The 21,613-nt window shown below is 39.1% G+C and overlaps 1 protein-coding gene across 6 annotated transcripts in view; it reads left to right on the top strand.

The window, feature by feature from the left end:
- The window catches only part of LOC126418931 (calcium uptake protein 1 homolog, mitochondrial), a 538,349-nt gene that overhangs the window by 455,702 nt on the left and 61,034 nt on the right, over positions 1 to 21,613 (top strand). For all 6 annotated transcript variants that reach the window (XM_050085962.1, XM_050085964.1, XM_050085960.1 and 3 more), the window contains one exon: positions 16,825 to 16,939. In XM_050085962.1, coding sequence (XP_049941919.1) covers positions 16,825 to 16,939 — 115 coding nt within the window. The remainder of the gene's footprint in view (positions 1 to 16,824; positions 16,940 to 21,613) is intronic.

Here is a 21,613-nt window from a genome sequence, read left to right as displayed (position 1 = left end):
TGTAGGTATAGTTTCCTCATCTTCTACCAATCTGCTGTGCCCCCCTCCTCACACTTCATCACATATGATGACATGACTAATTCTGCATCATAAAATCTTTCTTATCTGCCATTCCTCACATTATTACCCATTTCCATTGTGAATATTGTTGCCTTCATTTTTTAAACATTTATTCTCATACCCTGCTATTCACCACTATTTTCCACCCGCCTCATTTTAAACTACATATTGTAGGCAGATTTTTTAACATGTACATATAAATCTTTAAAGTCTGTGCATCAACATGCTCACATTTTAATTATTAGGTTGCAGGCCTCTGTTAAGAATTGCAAAAGCTGATAAATGACTGCAGATGTCACTATTACAGATTAAAAAGAAATTTTAATGCAAAAGTAAGACAATTTTTCAGGAGACTCATGTTTAAAAAATTTGTTGAGAACAGCAGTGTGTTTGTCCATAACACATTCTTCCAGCAAAAACACAAATAGAAAATGGAACTAAAAATGAGAATGGCTGCATTTTGTAAAATACTAAAGGAACTGCAAAATATCACTCAAAAAAAAAAAAAAAAAAAAAAAAAACCTTTATGTTGTAAGTGATAATAGAGCTGCAAGTTGAAGGGTAAAAACAGGTACATAGACAGGAAGAAACAAATTCATCATGCAGAAAGTCAGACATGCAGATTATGATTATTTTTCTTGTAAATTATGAAGGCAAATAGTGCTGTATCCATGGGTAGCAGATATCGATATGCACTTTGTAGTTCTGGAAGAAACGGAAGAGCCACAGGGCAGGAGAAGCACCTGCAGAAGAGTAACTCAGACTAATGGCAGGCAAGTGAAATGCAACATTTAGACTACGGACAAACAGCAGACCTGGACAAGGACAAACAACCTAAATGACAATGATGCACTAAACTAAGGCTTCAACACAACCAAAGAGGGTAACCAAGTGAAAAAACAGCACGGTTATCAAGCAGTCCTAGAACACTGAAGTTAGATCCAACAATCTCAGATGTGAGCATGGAACTAACTAGCTGTGCACCAGATGGCCACTTATATACAGGCTGTGTGGAATGCTACAGGCTGCCGTATTCACATGGTGGGAGACAGCAGTGCATTTGCCATGCAATGACAGTATTGGGTGGCCATGATGATGCCCCCGAAAGGTCATCTAAGCCCATCTTCTTCCGCGACCATTCAACCTTCATGGCATCTGATACCAGAAATAGTTCATGTGGAATTGAAATAAATGCTGCATACAAAGAACAAGTGTTCATGAGGATAAGACGAAAAATTCTTGGACTTTCAGAGATGGCATTCAAACCCATAAAATTTTAATTTTGTTATGTTGGCACATGTTGCACAACAGGGTAAGTAAATTAAAGCTTGATTTGTGGAACAGTTTGTTGCTCTCACTTTTTAATTAGTCATGTTGCATTATTTCATTCAAAATAATGAACTGGAATGCTCTGCCATGATAAAATTCTTAGTTTTGTGTGGTTTCTCACCAATAGAAATTCATCGTAAGCTGGGGAAGGTTTGTAAAGAATGTGCTGCTTCATTTCTGAGCATTAAAAATATGAGCATATGTATTCAATGCGGCAGTACTTGGAGATGATTGATGCAAAGATGGCCCTGTAACTGCAACCACAGGCTTAGTTGTATAGTTAGCAGTTAAATGTGTATGAAATATGTAATAGCATAATAAAATCAGGAGAGAGAATAGCATATTTTACATTAAGTATTAATTATGCGAAGACAGTAGAAGATGGGCACTGAATTTGTTGACTGCTGGATAAAAGCAAATGTGAAAATGAAGCTCTCATCTAAGTAATGTCTCAATAAATTACGTCTGTCACTACATACATACTTGACAAGCCAATGTATGGTGGATGGCAGGGGGGATGTTGTAGGTAATTCCCTTTCCTGTTCCATTTGCAAATTGAGTGCGGGAAAGATGACTGTCTACATGCCTCCATGCAATCCTTACTTTCTCTTATCTTGTCCTTGTGATCCTTAGGTGAAATGTACTTTAGCAGCAGTAGAATCATTCTTCATTTGGCTGCAAATATCAGTTCTCTAAATTTTGTCAATAGTGTTTCATGAATAGAATGTCATCTTCCATCCAGTGATTCACATTTGAGTTCATCAAGAATAGGTCGCACTAGAGTTTTATATGTGGCCTCCTTCATAGATGAACTACACCTTCCTAAAATTCTTCTGATAACCCATTTACCTACCCTGCTAATGTATTTATGTGCTCATTCCATCTCATATCACTTTTACAAACTTGAACCTGGCCATTTAATCAACATGACTGTGTCATACTTGTCTGCATTAACTCACATTTTTCTGCATTTTGAGCAAGCTGCCATTCACCACACCAAATAGAATTTATAAGTCATGCTGCATGCTCCTGTAGTCACTCAACAATAACACTTCCTCACATACAATAGCATCAGCAGCAGCTACAAATTTCTACTCATCCTGTCCTTTATATCATTTATGTATGTACAGAATGGAGCAGTCCTGTCACTCTTCTCTGGAGCATTCCTGATGATACCTTTGTCTGTGATGTAACAATATTATGAGAAACAAAGTTGCTACTCACCATGTAGCGGATGTGCTGAGTTGCAGATAGGCACTACAAAAGACTTTCACAATTAAAGATTTCGGCCATTGGCCTTCGTCAACAATAGACACACACGCGCACACACACGCAAAAGCAACTCACACACATGACTGCAGTCTCGGGCAACTGAAACCGCACTGCGAGCAGCAGTACCACAGCATGATGGTTGTGGTGACTGCCCGCTACCCTTACCACCCCTCCCACAGTGGTATTCCATCCACCGAACCTACACAACATACTTGTTCATTCTTACAGAACCCCTGCTCTCAATCCCTTACCTCATAGCTCATACCCCTGTAATAGATCTAGATACAAGACCTGTCCCATACATCCTCGCACCGCCACCTACATCAGTCCGGTTACTAACGTCACCTATCCCATCAAAGGCAGGGCTACCTGTGAAACCAGTCATATGGTCTACAGGCTAAGCTGTAACAGCTGTCCTGAATTCTACACTACTGGCCATGAAAATTGCTACACCAAGAAGAAATTCAGATGATAAATGGGTATTCATTGGACATATATGTTATACTAGAACTGTCATGTGATTACATTTTCACACAATTTGGGTGCATAGATCCTGAGAAATCAGTACCCAGAACAACCATCTCTGGCCGTAATAACAGCCTTGATACGCCTGGGCATTGAGTCAAACAGAGCTTGGATAGCGTGTACGGGTACAGCTGCCCATGCAGCTTCAACACGATACACAGTTCATCAAGAGTAGTGACTGGCGTATTGTGATGAGCCAGTTGCTCGGCCACCATTGACCACACGTTTTCAGTTGGTGAGAGATCTAGAGAATGTGCTGGCCAGGGCAGCAGTTGAACATTTTCTGTATTTAGAAAGGCCCATATAGGACCTGCAACATGCGGTCGTGCATTGTCCTGCTGAAATGTAGGGTTTCGCAGGGATCAGATGAACGGTAGAGTCACGGGTTGTAACACATCTGAAATGTAACGTCCACTGTTCAAAATGCCGTCAATGTGAACAAGAGGTGACCAAGACGTGTAACCATTGGCACCCCATACCATCACACCGGGTGATACACCAGTATGGCGATGACAAATACACACTTCCAATGTGCGTTCACCGCGATGTCGCCAAACACGCATGCAACCATCATGATGCTGTAAACAGCTGGATTCATCCAAAAAAACGGTGTTTTACCATTCGTGCACCCAAGTTTGTCGTTGAGTACACCATCGCAGGCGCTCCTGTCTGTGATGCAGTGTCAAGGGTAACCACAGCCATGGTCTCCAAGCTGATAGTCCATGCTGCTGCAAACGTCGTCGAACTGTTCGTGCAGATGGTTGTTATCTTGCAAGCGTCCCCCTCTGTTGACTCAGGGATCGAGAAGTGGCTGCACAATCCATTACAGCCATGCGGATAAGATGCCTGTCATCTCGACTGCTAGTGATACGAGGCCGTTGGGATCCAGCACGGCGTTCTGCATTACCCTCCTGAACCCACCGATTCCATATCCTGTTAACACTCATCTGGATCTTGACCAACGCGAGCAGCTGTGTTGCGATACGATAAATCGCAATCGCGATAGGCTACAATCCGACCTTTATCAAAGTTGGAAACGTGATGGTACGCATTTCTCCTCCTTACATGAGGCATCACAACAACGTTTCACAAGGCAACGCCGGTCAACTGCTGTTTGTGTATGAGAAATCGGTTGGAAACTTTCCTCATGTCAGCACGTTGTAGGTGTCACCACCAGCGCCAACCTTGTGTGAATGCTCTGAAAAGCTAATCATTTGCATATCATAGCATCTTCTTCCTGTTGGTTAAATTTCGTGTCTGTAGCACGTCATCTTCATGGTGTAGCAATTTTAATGGCCAGCAGTGTAGATGTCTGTGCAGGACGTTCATTCATGGTTAATTCTCGAACATATACAACAAGAATTCCTATAGTTGCTTCTTTATACCAGGGACACTTATTAATATGTCGTCCAATAGTAGTCTGTGAAAAGGTCAAACGATGGTATGCCTGTATGATGCCCCTGTGTGAATGATATCTTAAACGTGAAATTTAAAACTTCAGCTTTCATTTTGGTTTCTTTTATTGCCACACCAGACTAGTTGACATGTGACTGGACAGAAGCCTTCAACCCAGTTAGTGATGTTATGTAGGACTAGATTATTCTTGGGTTCTCAGCAAGATCTTTTGTTGAAATATGATGGTGGCAGTTGTATGCTTTTTGCATTGACCTTTTTATAGGTGTACAAATTTCTGCTAATATTCAGATGTTGATATTTCTACATCCTTTTTTTGAACCAAGAGTGAAACAACCTCATCTTCTCCACCATTTTCTGAATTTTGTTATTAAATTGTGGTGGGTTTTTTCCATCCCTTAACTCACTTATTTGGAACATACTTCTCCAGAGCTTGATTTACAGCCTGTTGAAACTTTGCCCACATTTCCTCTGTGCCCATCATGCTGAAACTAAATGATGTCCTTTCATTTTCTAAGTAGGATGCTAACACTGCTTATCTGCTCTTTCCATTGTAAATACTCTTATAGCCTTCTGGATGGGTGTATTAACTTTTATGTCCCTCATTGCTATATCATCATGATCACTAATCCCTATCTCTATACTAATATCATCAATAGGGTCAGGAATGTTTGTAGCTATGAAGTCTACAATATTTTCATTGTGCATGGGTTGTCGAACTAGCTGTTGAAAGCAAATTTTAGGAAACATGTTCAGAACTACTTCTGTCTGTTCTACCTGCTTCTGTCTGTTCTACATGCAATGAGATCGTATATGTCCCACCTTATACCCGGTAGATTAAAGTCATTTACAACTAATATTGCATGATTGGGGTGCTTCCACACTACTGAGTGTAGACTTTCTTTGAATGACTCTACAACTGCTACCACAGAATTAGGTAGCTGGTATAAACATACAAAGGTTAACTTGAGTTCACCTGGGCTGGTTGCTTGTGTCCAGATAATGAACACTTCTGTGGCTTTTAATTGTCTTCTTTCTGATGTATGTTCCATGCCTCATTAAATATTTTAGAGTTTTCTACTTCAAGTTTTGCCCATCTTTCAGTTTTGAGAATAATTTGAGCTTGACAATTTTCCTGGAGGCCAGTAAATTCAGGTAGGGATAAAATTTTGACAGTCTAAATGCCTTTATTTTGTACATGATCTGATTTTGCTCCCTCTTTTTGAACTGGTGAGTATTCATGAGAGGACATCAAACTTTTGCCTAACTCTTCCTCCCCCACCCCCTCCCCATCCCCCCTCTACACACACACACACACACACACACACACACACACACACACACACACACACACACACACACACGATGCACACGACACCACCTCCCCTATCTGCCCATTTGAGCTGATAAGGGCCTCAGAATCCAAGCAACAGGAATCATTGGTGCCAACATGAGCCACAGTGTGCAGATAATTGCATCCTGCACCTTTGATAGTTATGGGCGGTGCCACCTCCTCATTTCAGATCGGATCCCATGTCAAACATACAGTGTACACATGGGATTTCTTCCCAGCCCTGGATACTATTTCTTTAAGGGGCTCCAAATGTGCCTAAAGTTGGAGATCCCAAAAAGTAGCAAATCCCTCTCCCATGCACCTGTATCCTGCTGAAGGAGCAACTACTTGTCCATTCACAGGGTGAATGGTAGCAGAGCCTGTGGAGGAAACAAGTGACACCTGAGATGTCGTATGTGACACACCAGATTTTCTGCCACCACTACACCCCAAGGCAGCAGCCTGCAGACAACTGACCTCAGCCAATGCTCTTTTCAGCTGTTTGCGAACCTTAGTCAGCTCCCCTGCATTCACACACTCCATCCATCCTTACTACTACTACTAATTTAAGATTCAAACTATAAAAGCACCCAGTAAAAGCTAAATATTTATTTTAAAAATTATGTAACTGATGTGAAGCTGGTGATCTTTCACCACAAAAGATAGTGTTTATCCTCTACTGAATAAGTTACAGTCAGTTTTTGTTGGAAACCTAACATAATTGCTTGTACTAATTTCCTTGCGAAGGATAAAACTATAATTGATGAATGCTGCACAAATGTTGTCAATCTGTTGGATGCAAAAATGTGTGAGCAGTGGTTGTATTGAAACGAAAAGCAAAAACAAAAAATATTTGTTGTTAGGACAATGCAACTGCCCACAAAGGTGCTTTGGTTATGAGAAAACTGATGAATCAGAAATACGAATTGAATAACATCTGCACATTCACCAGATTTGATACCCATTGACTTCCATCTATTCTGAACCCAAATAAATACTTGGTTGGAAGTCCTTTTGAGGCCAAAGGACAGGTTTAAAGGCTATGCTTGGGTATTATGACATTCCTGAGGACCAAAAATCTGCTATTTAGCAATCAACATAGGTTCTAAAAAGCAGTTGTGTGAAACCCAGCTCACTTTGATCGTCCACAAGACCCAGAAAGAAGCAGATAAAGGTGCCCAGGCAGTACTGTGTTCCTTTACTTCCAGAAGGCATTTGACACTGTTCCACATGGGCAACAAATGAACAAAATATGGACTTATGGAATATCAGGCCAACTGTGTAATTGGATTCAAGAGTTTCTAGCAAACAGAATACACCACTTAATTCTCAATGGAGATAAGTCTTGAGACATAAGAGTAACTTGGAGCATACCCCAAGGGAGTGTTAGAGGACCATTACTATTCACAATTAATTTAAATAACCCTGCAGACAATGTCAAAAGTTCCATGAGGCAGAGTGGCAGTTGACACTCAGTTTAAACAAATGTAATGTATTGTGCATGCATAGATAGAAAAGCCCATTATTATATGTTTTCCCGACTGCAAAACAATCACTGGAAGCAGTTACTTCCATAAAATAACTAGAGTTATGTGTACTGAACTATTTAAAGTGGGACAACCATGTAAAACTAATCCCAATTAAGGCAGATGCCAGACTGAGGTTCATTCGAAGAATCCTCAAGAAATGAGGTCCATCAACAAAAGAGGTTGCTTAAAAAAAAGCTTGTGTGACTAATGAGTTGGATATTGCTTGTCAGTCTGTCATCTGCATCAGATAGAATTGATAGAGGAAATAGCAAAGATCCAAAGATGAGCAATGAATTTCAATACATGTTCATGTAGTAAGCACGAAAGCATCACATAATTGCTGAACCAACTCCAGTTGCAGGTGCTACCTGCATCATGGTGTGGTTTACTATTAAAGTTCAAATTCCTAGAAGAGTCAAGCATTATATTTCTCCCTCCTATGCATATTTTATGAAAAGACCTGAAAACAGAGAGAGATTTGAGCCAACATGGAGGCTTACAAGTAATCTTTCTTCCCGCAAACAGGAAAAGGAGGAGGTGACACTGGAACACAAGGTACTCTCCACCAAACACTGAAGAGTGGTTTGTGCAGAAGAGATGTAAATGTAGATAGATAGGTGTTTTTTCTGACTCTTTAAAAGCACACTTCGTGAATGGAATCTACTCACAGGAAAAACATATGACTACATGCAATGGACTGAAACTGAACTATGTTGAAGAAGCGGCATGAGTTTGACTGAGAAAATGCTCTCTCATTACTAGGCTAAGGGATTTTCAACTTCCTGTTTTACAGACACAGTAGTTCATCACTAAACATTTTGTTAAGACGACTGTAAAGAGAAGAGCAGTGGAAAATTGTAGGAAAACATTTCAGAGCTAGGAAAGTTGATTCCTGTTCCTACCTGGAGTTTGCATTGTTCAATCAAATTTCACCACATTAAAATACACACATCAAAAAAAATTATTGCATCACCTTTGTTCCAAGAGTTCCAGGCATTACGGCGCCTTCCATGACCACCAGTGGTGTACGTCGGCCCCACATAATGCCACCCCAAAGCAGCAGGGAACCTTCACCTTGCTGTACTCACTGGACAGTGTGCCTAAGGCGTTCAGCCTGACTGGATTGCCTCCAAACATGTTTCCGATGATTGTCTGGTTGAAGGCGCATGTGACACTCGTTGATGAAGAGAATGTGATGCCAATCCTGAGCAGTCCGTTCGGCATGTTGACGGGTCCATCTGTACCGTGCTGCATGGTGTTGTGGTTGCAAAGGTGGACCTCATCATGGACATCAGGAGTGAAGTTGCACACCATGCAGCCTATTGCGTACAGTTTGAGTCATAAGACAACATCTGTGGCTGCATGAAAAGCATTATTCAACATGATGGCATTGCTGTCAGGGTTCCTTCAAGCCATAATCCGTAGATAGTGGTCATCCTCTGCAATAGTAGGCCGTGGGCACCTGAGAGAGAGAGAGAGAGAGAGAGAGAGAGAGAGAGAGACATGTCATTGACAGTTCCTGTCTCTCTGTATCTCCTCCATGTCTGAACAGCATCGCTTTGGTTCACTCGGAGACACCTGGACATTTTCCTTGTTGAGAGCCCTTCCCCACCCAAAGTAACAATGAGGGCACGATCCAACTGCGGTTTTTACCATCTAGGCATGGCTGAACTACAGACAACATGAGCCGAGCACCTCCTTTCTGGTAGAATAACTGGAACTGATCATCGGCCAGATCCCTTCCATCTAATAGGTGCTGCTCATATGTGGTTGTTTACATCCTTGAGCGGGTTTAGTGACATCTCTGAATAGTCAGAGGGACTATGTCTGTGATACAGTATCCACAGTCAACGTCTATCTTCAGGAGTTCTGGGAACCGGGGTGATGCAAAACTGTTTTTGATGTGTGTTTTAACAACCCCTTTAAAAAAGCACAGTGGTTACTTTGGAGCAATATAGATAGTGTAAAACTGATACCAAATAGACATGTGTCCTTTTGCAGTGAACTGGAGTGCATGTATACACTCCTGGAAATGGAAAAAAGAACACATTGACACCGGTGTGTCAGACCCACCATACTTGCTCCGGACACTGCGAGAGGGCTGTACAAGCAATGATCACACGCACGGCACAGCGGACACACCAGGAACCGCGGTGTTGGCCGTCGAATGGCGCTAGCTGCGCAGCATTTGTGCACCGCCGCCGTCAGTATCAGCCAGTTTGCCGTGGCATACGGAGCTCCATCGCAGTCTTTAACACTGGTAGCATGCCGCGACAGCGTGGACGTGAACCGTATGTGCAGTTGACGGACTTTGAGCGAGGGCGTATAGTGGGCATGCGGGAGGCCGGGTGGACGTACCGCCGAATTGCTCAACACGTGGGGCGTGAGGTCTCCACAGTACATCGATGTTGTCGCCAGTGGTCGGCGGAAGGTGCAAGTGCCCGTCGACCTGGGACCGGACCGCAGCGACGCACGGATGCACGCCAAGACCGTAGGATCCTACGCAGTGCCGTAGGGGACCGCACCGCCACTTCCCAGCAAATTAGGGACACTGTTGCTCCTAGGGTATCGGCGAGGACCATTCGCACCGTCTCCATGAAGCTGGGCTACGGTCCCGCACACCGTTAGGCCGTCTTCCGCTCACGCCCCAACATCGTGCAGCACGCCTCCAGTGGTGTCGCGACAGGCGTGAATGGAGGGACGAATGGAGACGTGTCGTCTTCAGCGATGAGAGTCGCTTCTGCCTTGGTGCCAATGATGGTCGTATGCATGTTTGGCACAGTGCAGGTGAGCGCCACAATCAGGACTGCATACGACCGAGGCACACAGGGCCAACACCCGGCATCATGGTGTGGGGAGCGATCTCCTACACTGGCCGTACACCACTGGTGATCGTCGAGGGGACACTGAATAGTGCACGGTACATCCAAACCGTCATCGAACCCATCGTTCTACCATTCCTAGACCGGCAAGGGAACTTGCTGTTCCAACAGGACAATGCACGTCCGCATGTATCCCGTGCCACCCAACGTGCTCTAGAAGGTGTAGGTCAACTACCCTGGCCAGCAAGATCTCCGGATCTGTTCCCCATTGAGCATGTTTGGGACTGGATGAAGCGTCGTCTCACGCGGTCTGCACGTCCAGCACGAACGCTGGTCCAACTGAGGCGCCAGGTGGAAATGGCATGGCAAGCCGTTCCACAGGATTACATCCAGCATCTCTACGATCGTCTCCATGGGAGAATAGCAGCCTGCATTGCTGCGAAAGGTGAATATACACTGTACTAGTGCCGACATTGTGCATGCTCTGTTGCCTGTGTCTATGTTCCTGTGGTTCTGTCAGTGTGATCATGTGATGTATCTGACCCCAGGAATGTGTCAATAAAGTTTCCCCTTCCTGGGACAATGAATTCACGGTGTTCTTATTTCAATTTCCAGGAGTGTATGTGGGTGCATGCAAGTATGCACACGCACATAAGTGCACCAGACGTTTGTATGAAATCACCACAGTAAAATAGTTTAACATGGAGACACTACTGAATATCAGAAAGGTCATATTGGCTTTGGACGTGTCCATGAACACACTGTAGCTGAAGTTGCTTGATTTGTTGCTGTATACATGAAAACTGTGCAATGTGTCTACAAGGCTTGGTGTACCACTTGCAGCCATTTAACTTGGCGTAAGAAATGCATTTGGATAATGATCCTAACTGATGGGGCTGAGAGACAAGTGTCTATCAGCGAATGCAGGTCCATGTCAATCAGTTTTTGAGTAAACATTGGTGGAGTGTGTGGGTGGCTTTGGGGATAGCTATTTTAAAGCAAAAGATGACCTGTTGCAATTTATAACTGAGAATATGATATAGTTAAAAATGATGAAAACATAACTCTTATATATCATTGGATTCCAGGAAGATATTCAGTATGTGTTTCTTTTTACCACAAAAAACCCTCTTGGTATGTAATTATCAATGAAATTTGCCAACAGCTTTGTAATTAAGATGTTATTTTATTTTATTTTGACTACCAATTTCAGCATTCCACTATGCCATCTTCAGGCCCCATATGCATCTTTCAAAAATAAACAATATTGTCATACAGTGCCATATGTTACTGGACATAGTAAATTGAAAACCAAATTCCAAGTTCTTTATTCGAAGACTTGAGTGCAACTCAAGTGCTTCGAATGAAGCATCTGGGATATGGTTTTGACTTCAAGACATCCATGAATATATGGCACTGTATGATAATATCATTTATTTTTGAGAGATGCATATGGGACCTGAAGATGGCATAGTGGAATGCCGAAACTGGTAGTCAAAATAATTTAAAATAACATTTTAAGTACACAGCTGTTGGTGAATTTCAGTGTTAATTACTTGAGCAGCTGATGTCACATGTCCATGGTGCATCAGCAGAGACTCTTGATATGTTGTTGATGTTATCAATCAATTCTGGTTTATCTTTCAGTAATAAATGAGAACTTGAAATCTTTTTACATAAAACTTTCTGAGGAGAAAAATGTGGCTTGTGGTAATGGCATAATTCATTTACTTACTGTCCAAATTTTGGAGACTGATTGAATAAGTAGAGATGGGTGTCTTGTTTATAGATGCATAGCATCAAACAAAGGTAATTATTTAATTGAGATTTTGGGAAGAGCAAAAGACAAACTTGCAAGAAAAACATGATGTTGAGTTCTAGTTATGTAGCATGAGTACTACTTAAACCTACCAGAGTTTGTAATGCAACTCTGATCAAATGGTTCTTTACATTTAAGTAGCTTTTTATTTGAAGTTGCCTCTGTTCCCGTTGCCGATTAGGTGGGGGAAGAGAAAATTGGTCATCTGGCAAATTAGACTCTAGAATAGACAATTTCTCCCTCTGTTAGTACTTTTCCATATAGCCTTAATGTTACTCATATGTAGAATGAATAATGAAGTTACAGAAATATATTGCTTGGATCCATTATGCAAAGTTAGCAAGATATAATTAAAAGAAATGTAATATACTCTGGTTCATATCTGCAAGTGATTTCTGAGTGGAAAGTATTTTGCCATTACAATTAAAACTGCAAGTCCATTGTTTTGATTAGCTTAGTGATGTACCAGTTTAGTAATCAAAGTTTGATGTTATGCGTAGGAGTATTCTCTGGCACTTTAAGTGACATGTTCAAATTTAAGCCCCCCTAACTGGCTGGGTGAGCTGATTTTCAGATGAGAAGTTGGCAGTAGCTCACCACCTCCATTAGCACAATGCCCAGTAAAGATTATTATGTTCATATGAATCCTTAGACTGATGACTGATTTCTGTTTAAAATCAGATTAATATATGTGGTAAAGTAACTAAAAAGAGTTCCCTGAAGTGCAGTGTGCTAATGTACTTATTCTACATCATAGTGGGAGGTCACAGTTTTGATGTGTGGAACTTACAAATAATTAACCAACCAAGATTGGACAAAATGTTTGCAGAATTACCTACAGAAACAATAGTAGGTATCTGGTGGTGTCCCCTAAAATGTTTCCGTACTTGGACATTACCAATGCTCCAGATTTAATTATGCTTTTGTGGAAGCAAACTATGTCTGAATATTCACTGAAATTAGTTGTGCACTACAAGGAAGCCAATGCATGTTCACATAACTCCATGCACAGAGAAATCATCATAGCTTTGGAGTGCATAGTCAGCCTTTTACAATTGATGTGTATTCAGAATTTTGAGTTGTTTCCTTCCTCAGTATGTTTTAAAAACTGATAATGTCCATATCACTGACTCAGTTTGGATTATAAATACTATGATTTTGTGTGTCCTCTGCTCTTGTGACACTTGTCATAAATATTTTAACCTTTTAGATACAAAATTTTAAAGTTATGAAAAGAATAAAATGATGATTGATTGAAAATTTTGTGCTTGATATAATTTACTCATCTATACAATTCATTCTCATTAAACAGCATGACAAAGCTTATTTATTTGCATGGGCTATTCAGTAACATCAAACCTAATTTAATCTCAGGTTTCAATACTATCAAACACTTGTCAAATTGGAAGTCTCACAGATTATATTCCTTGCATTAGATCTGTCACAACTATATTTCCTCGTATGACACCCTCATTGTCACTCATTCAAGAATTGCATTTTCCTATAAGAATGATATGGATGCTTGTAGAAATGCTTCTGGTAGCAAATTCACTCTGACTTGCTTTCTATAGTTAGTTATTTCTACAGTCATAAATTTTGTGCATTTTCTTTAGGCATCTATCAAACCTTGTAGCATTTCTTAATAAAATTCAGTAAATAACAAATTATTATCAAAGCAGTGTAATGTCTAAGCATACATACTAAAATAACATAATAGCTTCTCTAATTGAAATAATAAACTTCAGTCATCATTTGCACAATTAGAAAATGTATTTCACAAGTGATGACTGAATTTTATTCTGAAATATATAAAACAGTTGCTGAGAAAATAACAGCTGTGCATAAATCATGAAATAATAAAATTTGTAGTAAACCACAGTGTGTCTGTGTTATTAGCAGTGCACTTATTACTCTTCTTTAATGATCATTCTTATCATAACCACCATAACTCTTGAAGCTGCAGGAAGCACATATTTAGTTGTATTACACATTTCTACATAATGGAGGAGTAATTCATCCTTGATGAGTTTATGTCACTTTGCCTTATCAGTATCATCTTTAATGTGTGTGCACTAACATAAAGCCCATAATTGGATAATGTATCATAATGAATGCTGGTGAGTATCAGCAGATATTTAATGCTGTGACTGAATGTAAGAGGCTAACATATTCATGTGAATTTTTGTTTGTTTTCTGTTCCATCACTTTCTTACCCTCCTTTCCCTCATATAAAATACATTTATATTTTCAATAAAATGACATACAAATAGATATCAATGCTGCAACAGCAATTTAGTGTTATTTAGAGTATTTTTAATGTGAGCAGGTTAGTGAGATAATACTTTCTTTGCATTTGTTCACGGAAAATGATTTGCAAAAGAGAAAATTGTGTACTTGAGATCCATTGAAGGGTCAGTTTATGTTAAAAGGTATAGTTGTAGAAGTATCTCTCCAAAATTCATTGTATCTTTAATACAAAGATCAACTTTTGTTGTTAATAGGATATCTAATTCAATTTGGACAACAGTTCATGCTCTTAAAATTTTATGAGTTCAAATTTGAACAGAACACTATTGAAACTGAAACAAGCACAGAAAGTGATGTCAGTCAAATAAGTGATTCAACTACATAGGGGATGAAATTAATGTGTTTGGGTTTGTAAACTTTTTCATCTGAAGTGATCATAGTTGTTCAGGTTGCTAGTACGTAAGTGGTAGAGTGGCACATAAATGTTCAAATTGGCAGTGTGTGAGTATGTTAAATACTAGAAATGTGTGTTTCCTGAATTTGGAAAAAAAATTACATAGTTTGTGCTGAAATTATTCAAACCGTTGCTATTTCCCAAAATTCTTATGCAAAAGCAAGCCATGACAAGTCTAACAATGACATAATAAGATAATGAAAATTGCGATGCACAAATGCATTTCTCACTTCATGTTCTGTAAAAGGTGCAACAATTGTGCAATTTGTCATCAAATAGAGAGAAGCAATTATCTGTAATAGTGTGAAATCACCTGTGTATAATAACAAAATGCCACAATATAAGCCTTCATACAAGGGTTTTGTGAAATGTCAACAGTGCGACTGAATTTTTCAGCTACAAGTTCTTAAACATACCTAAGTTTTTGGCTACACTACTTCATTGTGTTGCCATAGTTATGCTGGATTGTTGAAAGTTATTTCCTTAGAGGTGAAATTGAAGAAAATACAGTTTCATAATTTTGAGTTTGCTAATTGCTGCTGCTGAGGATGAACTGGAAAGTTTATGATTATAGTTTACTCTATAAACCACCCAAAATTATTTTTTTAGAAACACACATCAAATCATCCTGCCATGCACCTCACGGTGGTTTGCAGAGTATAGATGTAGAGTGAAATGAGTACTGTCTTAAACGGATTAATTGTAGAAGGTCCCAGTAAATTCTTAATAAACATTTTAGGTCAAATACCTTACTGGTAAAAATCAGTGAAAGGGAGTAGTGATTAAGTGGCAAATAGGAGCAAGTACATAATTCCCATCTTTGTACTGTGTGTGGCATAAGGTGTGTATACTGATAAGCTTTTTTGATGACATTTAATGACAGCTATTTTTATCTCATTCTTATAATTGCTTTGGACAGTATCATTACATTACAGTTTTGCTATTGCATCTTTTTGCTCTTGTCACAGAGGGCGTGCTCTAATGGGGAAAGGTGCTTGTGGCTGAACAGTGTATCTTAGAATTTCTTCATATTGTTTGTTCAAATGATGCCTGTAAACAGCACCAGATGTTGAGAATAAATCTTCAGATGCTGTATTCCAAATGAAAATTCCAAGAAGTATTAGCAGCTATTAAGCAGGATGCTATAAAAAATATGCATCAATGAGGTCTCCAATTTAAATGACAATTCATACTTGACTCTTTGTATAAAACTTTTAACGTTAATTGCAAAGTTCAAACTAGGAAGCTAATGAGCAAGGAGACAGAATTTCTCTCCTTTAGTTACCTTGAAGAAGCAAAATGTACAGTGGTGCAATAAACACCCATAAAAGTAAAAGGACTTTCAGAACTAATAATTACTCCATTGGGGAGGAGAGTGGGATATTTTGGGCAATGTTAAAAAGGAACGACAAGTCACTCAGAACACAGGATTGACACCCACCCACTTGTAGTGGGGCCTCATCTTCAGGCATCACTTTTACTTGTAGATGTGTCTATCAGCAGTATTACATTTTTCGTGTCCTGAAAATAAGTATTGGCCAACAATTCTGTCTTATAGTTTAGCAACATCACAATAAGCAGTCAAAAATTTAATGAGGCTTAATAATTCTTCATGTTCTCAATAAAGCTCAGCTCTTTTGTGCATTGTTTAATAATTGGGTTTTATTGATTAAGAAAATGATAATTTAAGTAATAGATAATGAACTGGTGGACCCAGAAACTGCTTTTATGAAAGAATCAACTTCCACATTACATTTTTTGCAGTGTCGTATATGAGCATGACACATTATGCGATGTTATCACTATTGAACATTGTGCTTCATTGTAAAACATTTGGAATATTGTTTAATCATAGGCACCTTTGGAATTTTTTTTCATACAGTTAACGTGCCAAATTTCTCTGCTGTGAGGAAATTTGAGTTGAACTTTATATGTAGACAGCTTCATTTTTGTTCTGCAGAAATGATATACACTGTGAATTTGTCACAGTATGGAGTATTAATAGCAAATATCTTTCACAGAATGTCCATATGAAACTGGAACTTGCCTTAGATGAGGACAGCATTTTTTACAAGCTTGGAAGTGCTGGTCTGATCACATTCTCTGACTACATATTTCTGCTTACTGTCCTATCAAGTAAGTGCTGTCTTGTTTGTAAATAAATTCCCTAGTGTTGTGATATGTAAATGTTTATTTTTGTGTGTGTCTGCTTGAGAAACTGCTATGGAAGCAAGTGAGCTTATCTTCTGTATTCAGGTGAGTCTATAGCTAGAGCAGCAATACGAAATGCTCACTATGAATTTTGCAAATAGCCTTAAGTATATTTATGAGTGGTTAGGTGTATAAATAATTCCTACTGCTGCGCCAATTGCACTGACTAAGAGAATAAAATACAGAAATGCAGAATGATAAAGTTTAGGAGACAGGTAGACAAAACAGTATGTTCACTGGGGAAATAATGAGAAATGATCAGATGATGAAGAATATTGAATAGGTTTCTTAAATACATGGAAACAAGAGAAAGAATGATACTGGAACTTCAAAGAAAAAAGGCAAAGGAACTAAGGTGAAAATTTATGTTTGCTGAAAGAAGTTAATTTTTTTAAATTGTTGCCATTTCCCAGGAGAGGCAACTTGTGCAGCTCTCAGTTGTAGCAGACAGCGTAATGAAGCACACTGATATTTTATTTCCATTGCTATATTGTCATCATTGACTCCCATCAGATACACGTATTACAATATTTCAGTCTGGCACTCTAAACAAGATGTCATTGTGATAAAGCATAGGACTTACAATTAGGAACATTGGTTTTCATATTCCCATCTAGCCATTCATATTTATACTTCTGGGATTTTCATGAATCACTTAAGGCAAATGTGGGGATTGTACCTTTATAAAGGATATAGTCGAAGTTGGTTTCCTTCCCCAGTATGATCTTGTGCCCTGTCTGTAATGACCTCATTGTCAATGGAAGATTAAATCCCAATCTACCTTCCTTCTTTCTTAATGTCTGACAGTGATATTTCCATGTGGAAGTGTTTGTGATATGTCAGAAACCTAAGGTGTCAAATGTAATGTTTCTGCAGTCTGTTATTTCAAATCATTCCCCCATCCTTTCACATCAATTGTGAGTCACTTTTAGTGTCTGCGTGTATTGATTTTTACATAAGCTCATGTTCTGAATTGAAAATATACACCTGTCTGTGAATTGTAGATTCTTTCCTCGGCTTTTCGCTGTCATTAATATGTGCTACTGTCGTGTTTTGTGTGTTGGAATAATGAATCATGGTCCTTATTTTGTACTGTGACTATTTTAATTCTGTTCATCTTTAGAAACATCAGCAAACAGTTCAGTGTATCCTTAAACTCTGTGTGGTTCACTTGTACAAGGAACTGCAAGTTAGTTAGTTACTTAATGGTGTATTAGTAATAAATTATATACATAAACTTTTCTTCTGTATAAGTCTATTTATTAGTGAAAAACTGTGTCAGTAGTTCCTGGCATTAGCCTTCATATATAGACAGAAAAATATGGCAAGAAAACCCATACTGGAATAAAAATAATATGGAAAGGATACATTGCTACTCACCACATAGAAGAGGTGTTGAGTCACTGACAGGCACAATGAAAAAGAACACTAGAAATATATTCAGCTTTCAGACAAAGTCCTTCATCAGTAGTAGACTGTCGCATTTAAACAACTCATTTGTTGTACAAATGTATGAGCCTTGTGAATGTGTGTGAATTTTATATCTGAAGAAGGACTCTGTCTGAAAACTGAAAATATTTCTGGTGTTCTTTTTCTTTGTGACTGTGTCTGACTCAATGTCTCCTCTATGTGCTGAGTAATAATCTATCCTTTTCATATTGCTGTTATTCCATCATAGACCTGTACATTACCTACTTTTTTAAAATATTTGTTTCTTCTACATACTAGACATTTAGAGGCTTTTTCTGTATAAATGACTCTTTCTGTTTAGATATTCATCTACGATGTAGGAGAAGTTTTTAAGGAAAAACATCTTTAATCCACATTTGAAAAGACTTCTGCTGATCGTTAGACTTTTATTCCCATGGCTAGATTGTCAGTTTTACAGCTTTCTGTGCCAAAGTTAGTTGCATTAAAGGGTAATTCACATCAGTTTTCTTTGCAATGTTGTATGTGTGAATATCTCTGTTACTTTCAACTTCAGATGGCTTGTTGATAAAAAGAATTTTGTAAGTGAATGGATGTACTATGAGGCTGAGGTTAATGTTCCCACTTGCTTAGAGAGATACCTGGAAAATGTATTTGTATGAACTCCACCCATTGTTCTAATTACTTTCCTTTGCACAATTAATACTTTTTGTGAATGTGAGGAGTTTTTCCAGAATATTATCCCATAAGAAATCAGTGCATGAAAATATGCAAAATATGGTAACTTTGACTTCTAAATCTCTGAAGATGACAATTATTCTTGCTGCAAAAGTAGCCAAACCTTAACATATTAGTGAGTCTGCTGTACACTTTTTTCACTTTTAAATTCCCCTGAATATGCACACAGAAGGATGTAGTATTTTCCACCCTGCTTATTATTTCTTGTGGATGCTCTAGGTTAAAAGCAAAAGGGATGTTTTTGGCAGCACAAAACTGGATGAACTGTTTTCTTTTTTGTTTTTTTTTTCTTTTTTTCCAAAGTTTAAAGTTAGCCCATTTGTGCGAATCCAGTTAGTAACTTTCACAAAAGTATCATTTATTTTTCATCTTGATGCTTCTTTGCTCAGGTTCAAAATAATGCTTATATTACTTACAAACAGAACTAATTCTGTCTCCTGATTTAAATAAGATGGCAGATCATTAACACAAAATTAGCTTGCACCAATGATTGCCCTCTGTGGGTCTCCCATTACATTTTCTCCATATGAGTATGATGTGGCATCTCTCTTTGTATTACTCAAAGAATGTAGGGTAACTTTCTACATTGTTTCTTAAGTAATGACTGTACCAAACTTGTGCTGAACTATGTATTGCATAAAAAATTTACTTATCTAATGGAATATAATGATTGGTGCAATAAATGCCATCAGGAAGCCACAGAAAATCCCAACTGATGAGACTTTATCATTTCAAGATTTTTATATGTACTCAGTAAATTGTATAAATGACTCAGTAGAGTTGTGCTTTTGAAATCCACACTGTGATTGGCTAAGTATCTCATTGCTACACAGGTGGACCACAATGTTCTGTCAAAGAGAGAGAGGATATGCTCAGATTATTCTGTCCATGATTTCAGTAATATATATATATATATATATATATATATATATATATATATATATATATAATAGAGGGAAACATTCCACGTGGGAAAAATATATCTAAAAAGAAAGATGATGAAACTTACCAAACAAAAGCGCTGGCAGGTCGATAGACACACAAACATACACACAAAATTCTAGCTTTCGCAACCAATGGTTGCCTCGTCAGGAAAGAGGGAAGGAGAAGGAAAGACAAAAGGATATGGGTTTTAAGGGAGAGGGTAAGGAGTCATTCCAAGAGGGAAGGAGAGGGAAAGACGAAAGGAAGTGGGTTTTAAGGGAGAGGGTAAGGAATCATTCCAATCCCGGGAGCGGAAAGACTTACCTTAGGGGGAAAAAAGGACGGGTATACACTCGCACACACACACATATCCATCCACACATATACAGACACAAGCAGACATATTTAAAGACAAAGAGTTTGGGCAGAGATGTCCGACGAGGCGGAAGTGCAGAGGCAAAGATGATGTTGAATGACAGGTGAGGTGTGAGTGGCGGCAACTTGAAATTAGCGGAGATTGAGGCCTGGTGGGTAACGGGAAGAGAGGATATATTGAAGAGCAAGTTCCCATCTTCGGAGTTCGGATAGGTTGGTGTTGGTGGGAAGTATCCAGATAACCCGGACGGTGTAACACTGTGCCAAGATGTGCTGGCCGTGCACCAAGGCATGTTTAGCCACTGGGTGATCCTCATTACCAACAAACACTGTCTGCCTGTGTCCATTCATGCGAATGGACAGTTTGTTGCTGGTCATTCCCACATAGAATCCATCACAGTGTAGGCAGGTCAGTTGGTAAATTACGTGGGTGCTTTCACTTGTGGCTCTGCCTTTGATCGTGTACACCTTCCGGGTTACAGGACTGGAGTAGGTGGTGGTAGGAGGGTGCATGGGACAGGTTTTGACCCGGGGGCGGTTACAAGGATAGGAGCCAGAGGGTAGGGAAGGTGGTTTGGGGATTTCATAGGGATGAACTAACAGGTTACGAAGGTTAGGTGGATGGTGGAAAGACACTCTTGGTGGGGTGGGGAGGATTTCATGAAGGTTGGATCTCATTTCAGGGCAGGATTTTTATATATATATATATATATATATATATATATATATATATATATATAAAACAAAGATGATGTGACTTACCATACGAAAGTGCTGGCAGGTTGATAGAAACACCTGCCAGCGCTTTCGTATGGTAAGTCACATCATCTTTGTTTTTAAATATATATATATATTTTTATTACTCACCTTTTCTGTGTATTTTTACTTCAGGTTGCCATTTTTTAACATTGCCACTGGTAAGTGAGATGCTGAGAATTGCAGATTTTCACAATTTGTTATTGGAAGAGTAGAAATAAAACTTTAGTTTCTATGTTCTTCAGCTACAATAAATGTAAAAAACAGAGAAATATATTTGAACACATTGAAGATGTAGTGTTGTTCATATATTGCTATAAAAGAAAGAACCAGTTTCTCCATACTTTCAGTTAAAATATTGTTTCAGTAGTATTTTTC

This window comes from Schistocerca serialis, chromosome 9, assembly GCF_023864345.2.
Source record: "Schistocerca serialis cubense isolate TAMUIC-IGC-003099 chromosome 9, iqSchSeri2.2, whole genome shotgun sequence".
NCBI lineage: Eukaryota > Metazoa > Arthropoda > Insecta > Orthoptera > Acrididae > Schistocerca > Schistocerca serialis.
The sequence above is the reverse complement of the archived record's forward strand: the minus strand, read 5'-3'. Positions and strand labels throughout refer to the sequence as shown.